This window comes from Pygoscelis adeliae, unplaced genomic scaffold (genome assembly GCF_000699105.1).
Source record: "Pygoscelis adeliae isolate BGI_AS28 unplaced genomic scaffold, ASM69910v1 Scaffold222, whole genome shotgun sequence".
Taxonomy (NCBI): Eukaryota; Metazoa; Chordata; class Aves; order Sphenisciformes; family Spheniscidae; genus Pygoscelis; species Pygoscelis adeliae.
This window is the reverse complement of record NW_008824309.1, coordinates 655,374-664,186: the sequence shown is the minus strand read 5'-3', so window position 1 is coordinate 664,186 and position 8,813 is coordinate 655,374. Positions and strand designations below refer to the sequence as shown.

The following is an 8,813-nucleotide window of genomic DNA, read 5'->3' as shown; positions in this document are numbered from 1 at the left end:
TGCAAATTGAAGCTCATATACTCAAAACTACTAGATATAATGAAACGCCCACTTGATATATCAACTAGTTGACGGTAAAATAAGCCATAACTCTATGTCAATAATCTGGAGTACCATGAAATATCCCCCACCCCTTTCAACTTCTCCATTTCGTATTCCTGGCTTTTACCATTCAAATTTTTTTTTAGAAGAAAAAATGAAAAAAGATTAAGCTGATTACAGCAGAACTATTCCTATACATACCAGGGAAAAAAATAAAAATCTAGGGAAGTACGGGTATCAGTGGGCAGACTACCCAAAACTCATGTCCCTAGAGTCAGTTCTATTATCTACATACTGAGAACAACAATATCCATCTTAGGGATTTCTAATACAATTTTGTACATTTTCACCCACAATAACTCTGCTGCACACAGGAGATGAATGAGGAATCGATTACCCCAATATACTGAAATCGTTCAATTAAGTGGCTAAGTGAAACTCTTATTCTAACTAACTTAAGATACAATTATTAAAAAAAACAGCAGGGTTCTGAACAGGGCAGCAGAATAATTAAATCTAGTACTCTGCTGAAACAGGCTGAAAATGTGATCATCCATTTTTAATGCTCTGCCTATACGTAACAACAGAAATCTTTCCAACAGCTGCATTCAATTAAAAAAATATTAACCCGAAGGAAAAAGTACAAAAACATCCCCATCTGTTTTTCTTGCCACTCACTGTGCTTCTTTTGTGAGTGAAATATGTACAACAATACAATCCAACAAAGTTGAATGAAAAGTACCACAATTCCAATAATAAGCTATCTTTTTTTTTTTAAATTAACAATTTAAAAGAAACCACTTTTGCAGATTTTCCCCTGTGACCCACAGCTCTGTTCCCATAGTAACTATTGAGGAAAGAAAAGAATAAGACGCCTAACTTATATTTTTCCCAATACCAACAAAAACCAGAAAAAAAGCACCTTGTTCCCAAAAACTATTATTCTCAGGAAGGGAAGAGGGACATTAAAAGATTAGTGTGAATCTCCTGTGTAATCTAGTTTAAAACACCACCTACTAAACATTTGATGTTGGTTAGACAAAGATATTTGTTAAAGCATGTAGTCTTTCTGTAAAAGAACTACTGGAATAATTTTGCAAGCCCAATAATAACAAAATTACCAGGCACGTGCTGTAAAGGCTTACATCTGAACTCAGCAAGCACCATCGTCAGTCTACAGCCCTGCTGCTGCACGGTACTCATCTCTGCTGAGGAACTAGTACCCTGCCTATTATCTCCAAGCATATAAAGTGTTAATTTTAACATATATTTCAGTGTCATTTCAGTTCCTCCTTTGCTTGCCTTTTTAATTTGACTGGTACGCTATGCTTCCCGTATTGCTTGCTGTACTGCGCTTTTCTAGGAAAAAATACAGAAGCCAAAGGTTCTTTCTTTAAGCAGTGCCACCAAGAACGTTTCACTGGTGTCTTCAAGTCCCTACAGGAAACCAGAGCTAATAAGAACACACCAGGTTTTACAGACAAGGAAAAAGGGCACCGGTTTAAGCATTTCTGCATCTCTGAGCATGCTTCCCAAACCATAACTCCTCCAGGAACAATTCTGATGTCTCTGACACTGGATGGCATTCTCTGGGCCAACGGGGCACGTTCTTCAGCCATGTCCCGTACACTGAGCTTTTAGCCCTGTGGATTAAGGATAAATCCAGAAGCTATGGTGGACAGGACCCTGGTGGGTATGCGATTGGCTGCTGCGGCACATTTATCCAACACAGCAGCAGACCTCAAGCACCTGGACGACATGCCAGGCTGGAAGATGAGCTTCCAGCATAGGAAAGGTTCTTCAGGAGAGAGATGGAGCTCTTCTCACGTACATTTGTCCGGTTCTCTGACAAACTCGCCAGCATTTACTGCTGAGGACACAAGGTCTCCACCAACTTTGAAATGTCTCACCCACCTAAATATTATTTGTACCACCACTGCAAAGGATTATAAAGTAAGGCAACAAACGCATCTCCACAACTCCAAGACAAGTTTGGATTCAAATGTTGAGGAAACAATACTAGATGAGGATACCATATCTGCACTGGAATGATAAAGGTGAAGTAGCAGAACCATATGTAATAAAATTTAGAGGTGTGTGGAACAGAAAGGTGAAAATGTGGATAGGAAAGGTAAGGAATAACGAGGAGAAAAAAACAAATATGGAAAATTGGAATTTTTCCAATCTGGAAAAATTGCACTCCTGTATAAGGAAATATGAGGTTAGCTTTGAGGCCACCCTGAAGTTTTCTCAAATACCAGTTACTGATGTCAGCCAGCACATTAAGTTTTGCTGCTAATGAAATTTTGCAAAACAACTCTCTTTACAAAGTCTCAAGTATTATTGTTTTTTTAAAAAGTTTTGCAGAAATAAAAGTATAATTTATATTGTCCCATAAAATATTCTTTGTAGAGAATTATTTTAGACCAATTTAGAACTAATTTTGAAGTACTATTTTTATATTTCAAATCACTTTTTTTAATGTCCACTTAATGAAACTATACCAACAGACTAAAAACAACTAAACTACTTGAAATTAAACTGTTTATTACAAAATATTCAAAAAGAGCACCATCTACGTGATTCTGAGATATTTTAAGCTAGGCATTTCTAATGAAAATTGTAATATCAGTGCGTGAAATCTCATCTGAGATTTGACGTAATTCTGAGGAGCAACATTTAGAAAAGATTTAGAAAACAAACCAGTTCAAAGAGGATATGTTTACTAACAGGGGTCCAGAATAGCTTGGTATCCTTAATTCACAAATACGTTAGGAGCAACTACCAAGTTACTTAAATTAAAGAATAGTCCGGCTCAAGCACAAAGGTATAAACTGATCATGAATAAAGTTAAAGGTGAAAATAAGAAGGTTTATCATTCTAGAACAACTTTTCAATCATCAAGTTTATGGCAACAATCTGACTAGTTTTAGACTGGAACTTAATAGGTTTTTTTAAAATTATTTATTAATTGTTGCTGCTGTCAATATGACAAGATTGCAATCTATAACCCAAGAGAAGCACTGCAGTCCTAAACTCTCAGTACAGTGAAGAACCTTAGAATTATTCAAAATTTGGTTAAATCAAGGCTAAATTTCCAGTTTAGAGTTTAAATATTTAAAATTCCATCCACCAAGGTAGTGTAAGAATAGCTACAATTAGAACATTTGCCACAAAATAAGAAGTTTGGAAGCATCAGACAGTTCGAGAAATATCATAAAACTACCACACAGAGATCACTAAAAAGGCATCTGCACTTCATTCATGGATTGTTGTCCTATCAAATAAAAAACCCTCTTAATCTAGGCTGGATTATCATTCTTCATCTTCTAGAGCTTTCGGAAAAATATCACTTGTTGCAGAGCTATCTTTGAATCTCTTTTCAGTAGGTTTGAGCTCTACTGTCCTTTGAAGATCTGGACTCCTTTTAACATTTGGTGTACATAGGTAAAAGTTTGACTTATAAGACGTAAGGTCAAAGGCACTTCCAAACCAGCACTTGGCCTTCCTGAAATTAAGATCTTGAGAAAGGGCATTTTATGGCAGTATTATCTGAGAACAGAGAACAAAAGATCCTTTTCATCTTAGCCATAACTGGCTCACCCACATTCACGAGTAGTTCAAAGGTTCCTCCACGTTAGCAGTTGTTCTCTGAAAAGTTCATTTCATACCCTTTCCATTACGGATTGTTTCCGAAGAAAGACTAATGATCAAACCCCATTTGCTAACCCTGTTTTAAGAAGGACTTTCAAATATGGGTAATAACTCTGAACTAGTCTTTTTGCGTTCACCTGGGGCAAGAGAACTTATGGCTCACCACACCTAGCTCCCAGAAGCCCACAAACACCAGAAGATTAACGGTTTCTTCCTCAGGTAAAAATCTCTCTACTGTGATCAGCTGTATTACAAATCCATTTCCCAGTCTGATATCTCACTTTCAGTGCTCTTCCGTTCGTAAAAGGGAGCATGTCCCTGCTGGGCTAAATCGCCATCCCGATTCATTTTTTGGAGAGAATTACAGATGGAGAACTCACTGGGACACCACATGTGGGTTGCTAATAGTCCCCTTCCTCCCGTCCGTAGCAGACAGAGTATTATTTCCATGTTAAATAGCATTTTACCACAATTAGAGAACTATTTTCCTAAAAATCAGAACATTTTCATCCTACAAAAACATTTTTACAATATTCTCCTTATTAAAAAAAAAAAAGCGCATCACTGCTTTAGCTCTGAGAGCCACCTTTATGGGGTAAGTCCCTTATCCCTTTCGTTCTGTTAGTATTTTGGGGGAAAAAGCACATGCACGGTTACTGACGTGTAGTTTATGGAGGAGCTGAAGACACCAGCAGTGATGGTTAGACTGCAACCTGTCCAGGCAGCAACTGCAAGTGTCTCTGGGAAGGGCTGATTTTCAGCATTTTGTAATCCTAATTAACAATCCCTCTCCTGTAAAGCACCCAAAATATTTCCTGCGTTGCACATATTTTAGACTTAATTTAGACTTTAGAACTAAATTTTAGAGTTTCACCAAAAAAATAAACCAACTAGAATCACGCTGTGAATTCGTGTGTGTATCAATATTCTAGATACAGTTTTAAAAGCTTGAATGGTCATTACTAAAACATAGACGTATTTGTATTACAGAAGTTCCAGACACTTTCAGGACCCTTCAAGAGTTGCAGAAAATCAACATGGTGAAATATGCAAATTGCTAACTGGCTATTGCTTTAAACAATACTAATTCACCAGGATTTAGATCCAATTAAATTTTCTCAAGATTTTATCACTAAAACTGCTTTGTTAGTTAGCAAGCGTCGGAAAATTATTCAGCTATTTGAGATTGCCGAGTAATTTAATTGATATAATTAATTGCTTTCATGTTTAGGCTGGTGGTCACAACACAAGTATCTGACAAGAAATGTCTTGAAACCAAAAGATACAGTGTACAGATATTTAGACATTAATATATCATCTCTAGAAACCAAAAGCTAATAATAAATGGTTTTAAGACAGGCCACAAACAAGCAAAATGCAAGTGATAGCCATCTGAACAGCTGAGGGAAGAGTATGTGTAATCTACCTCACACTGCCAAGTTCTTACATTTTAGAAATATAGAGCCTGGTTTTTTTGTGGATGCAGTGATTTCAATACAATTGCTTTCACCTACACCAAGACCACCAAGCCCAGCATGAAAATGTATGAGTCTTCATTTGATAAAGCCAAGGATTTAGCTGAAAAAGAGCCTGCTTTATAAACTTCAGTGCTGATACGATGGTTTGGGTTTTTTTTCTTCCCCATCCATATTAAGGATGCATCTCTGGATTTCTACGTGCTAGGAAAATTTACTTTAGAACACATAAATTCATTTTCTTAAAGTTAGAGCTTTCAGTAGCATAATCTTATTTTAATTATAAAGCATGCTATTTCAATAAGAAGTTGAATTTCTCTACAGCAGGTAAGTAACTTGCTGTGCTTGCAACAGACAATTCAAGATTTAAAAACCTTTCCCATTAGGGATTGCTCATTTCTCATTAGATTGTTTCATTAAAAAAAAAAAAAAGACAACAGCTGCAGGTTTTCTTTCTATCAGAATGGATCTGCTCAGTTCTGACATTAAAAGCTACTTCCTTTTAGGTTCACTGTGCTATGTTTTTTGTTTTTTGTTTTTTTTTTTTAATTGGGCACAGAAGTCCTCAAACTACAGGATGTTGGGTTGGTTTTTTTTAATTATTATACAAACCACAGATCTCATTAGGTCAAGATCTCCATGATCTACATCCCGAAGTTATTTTATGATTAACATCCTGCCGCAACAGGTTATGTGAACCCTTCTACCTCTCCAGATCCACCTGCTCCATTCAAGTTACCGTCCCTCTCTTCCCAAAACATTTCCCTGTAATCTTTTGAAAGAAAGATACACCTTTGTGATTAACCGTACCTGAAAAATCCTTTCAAGCAAAGTAAAAAAAAAAAAGCATACAAAAGCAAGCCACATATGCCACCCTGACAGCAGACTGCCATTTACACCCTTTTGTAACTAATTTCAGGGTCACTGCAATTTTACTTTGATATACATGCTTCCAAATGCCTCAGAAATGTAATCTGCAACACATGCAGCAGAACCATCGAAAGAAAGCCATCAGTCTATTATATATGCCCTGACACTGCAAAATACACCTAGCTCCTTTTAATCAAGATTTTTCCCAAATAAATATCCATTCAGCCTACTGAGAGAAATCTCAGCCCGTTGTGTTATTTCTTAGGACGACTGCAAAAGACTCAGATTCAGGATTTAGAAGTGCTGCTGCTTCACTACCACTGCAGAGAAAGTGGAGGCTTCACAAATAATACTTTGTTTCTTAGCAAAACAAAGTGTTTCGATTGAACATACTATTCGCTTCAACCTAGAACTAAACATTTTGGGTTTAGATACAATTTTGACCTAATTTTCAACAAAATATGCCAACAAAAAAATGAAAATTTTGTTTACAAAATACAAAAATATTTAACTGAAGAAGAAAAAAAATCTTCGTTCTTGCCAAACAGGACAATGAATTTCACTCAAACTCACAAGTTATTTTCATTTGGAAAACATTTCACCCAAAGTTGTTTTCTACCTCTCACACTACATAAGCAGAGAAAGCGCATCAAAATACTGTCAGGATTTAACGTTTTTAAAATGACCCTTGAGAGCTCAGATATTTCTAATTCACTGTGAGATTCACAAGAACTGACAATTTTCTTCTGCATCTGGAAGACAGACCTTTACAACGAGCTCATCACGGGGCTTTCAGAGCATGGTACCCCACATCCACGCAAACCTGTGCCCCACCTTTTCTTAGTGCTAAATACATCTGCTTCAGATCCCTTTGAAGCATCGATAACTCTTTATTGTCAGCTGGAATCATCAAGTCAAATTAAATTTTTATGACTTCCAATGCACACCCCTAAAGACCAACGGTACAATACACTTCAGAACTGAAGAGAAGACAGACAGCATTGAAGGGTCTAATTTGTCTTAAGAAAACAACTCTACCTTTCAAAGCTTGTTCAAAAAATCATGTAAATAGCAGTGAATTGGAGAAAGACAGTTTATGTTGTTGTTTATTTCCTCTTCATTTTACATGCAAGACACTGTAAAAAAAAGTCTTCAGAAATATAGTATCAGATTGTACTTAACCAGCACTTCACCAGCACTCAGCCTCCCATCCCAGTGACCAGGGTGAGAAGCTTGCGTTGATCCTACCAGAAGGACAGGAGCGCTCCCAGAATAATTGTTTCATTATTCAGCTAATTCAGTCTTTTACCTTCTATGGAACTACAATTAGAAAACAAGTAACCAAAACAGCAAAGAACCTCTCCAAAAAAAAGGGGGGAAATTAGTTTTCCATCAAATTTAATCGCTCTGTTGCTCAGTCATAAAAGGCAAAACCTCAAAGGGATTGTGGGCAATGAAACCCCCTGGTTCACTTGTGTATTTTTGATTAAGTACGTTGAGTAAACATTTCCTGAATTTGCCAATCTTTCCACTTCATTGAACATTCAAAATAAGCATCCAATGCGTCATGCTTAGTTTTATGCATCTGTATCATACCGTTTCTTATTTACCTCCTCCCTCTCACTAAGAATCGCAGTGTTATCAATGTGTCTTCACAAAGGTTTCCAAACATTGTGCGTGCCCAATTTTGAACATTCAAACACTACATGTATCCAATCTGACTGACGGACAGAAATAATTCACTAAATATACCAATGAAATTACAAATAGATCAACCAAGAGTACGGACTTCTGGCTCAGTTCATCCTGAAAGACACTGGTGTGCCCTTTTCATTCAAACATGAAAAGAAAATGATTAAATACTTCAAAGGAAGCACCATTAGGATGATGGTATCAGGATCCAGTAAAAATTTTACTCTTGGATTAAAAGCATTAAGGAGTCCAGAATTATACTCTAGAGTCACTCTGGTGCATAACTGCAACAGACGTGAAGATTACTAATTTAAAATCAAGATTAAACTCCCCTATTTTTCAGTTACAAAAAAATTTAGAATAGAAGACATTATCAGGCTTTTTTCATTTATTATTGAGCTAAAACAGAATGGAGAAAGGGCAGTCACTCCATCCTCGAATACAGGAATTATCTAGTAGATAAGCCAACATATCTTTTTCCTACCTGTTTTCCAGACAAACCGATGACCTCTCCTGGCTTCCAGATCAGCTGTTTGTAACATTAAGAAAACAAACAAAAGGAAGGACTTCCCCAGGCTCTGCCATGCCCAATGAGGAGAAACCCAGTTCTGTTGCAGAAGCATAATTCAGATAATTCAGCCTCTTGTCTGCTTTGGTCCTAGAATTAACAAAAAAAGAAAAAGCTTGCTAAAAGACTCAAAACACCAAGGCAACAGGCTCAGCCTAAGGGTAACCTCGTGGCCACTGTGCGTTTCACAGTCCCTGTGCGCCAGATTCGTTGAGGACAAGTTTGTTAATAGAGGCTTCACTTGAAGAGAAAGAGAGGGAAAAGAGGCGGGTGGGCAGAGAGAGGAGAGGGCCAGCTCCCGGAGGACCTGCAGTCCCATCCTACAAATACAGCCATCGTAAATGCTTTTAGCAGGTTCTTAAGAAGAAATCTGCCAGTGCAAGTAAAAGGCAAGGGATCTGATAACAGTCTGTGACGTGTCCCTTCTTTTCTCTCTTTAATTTATCTTTAGCATTAATATTATCATGCTATAGGCAGGCTAAACCAAAGCTGACAATACATTCCAGGTGCAA

The 8,813-nt window shown here is 37.1% G+C and overlaps 1 protein-coding gene across 1 annotated transcript in view; it reads right to left on the bottom strand.

Annotated features, from left to right (window-relative positions):
- Positions 1–8,356, bottom strand: part of THSD7B (thrombospondin, type I, domain containing 7B) — a 282,324-nt gene extending 273,968 nt beyond the window's left edge. Inside the window, exon 1 of the mRNA XM_009318936.1 lies at positions 8,218–8,356. Within this exon, the coding sequence (XP_009317211.1) occupies positions 8,218–8,356 (139 nt within the window). The remainder of the gene's footprint in view (positions 1–8,217) is intronic.
- Between the last annotated feature and the right edge of the window lie 457 nt (positions 8,357–8,813).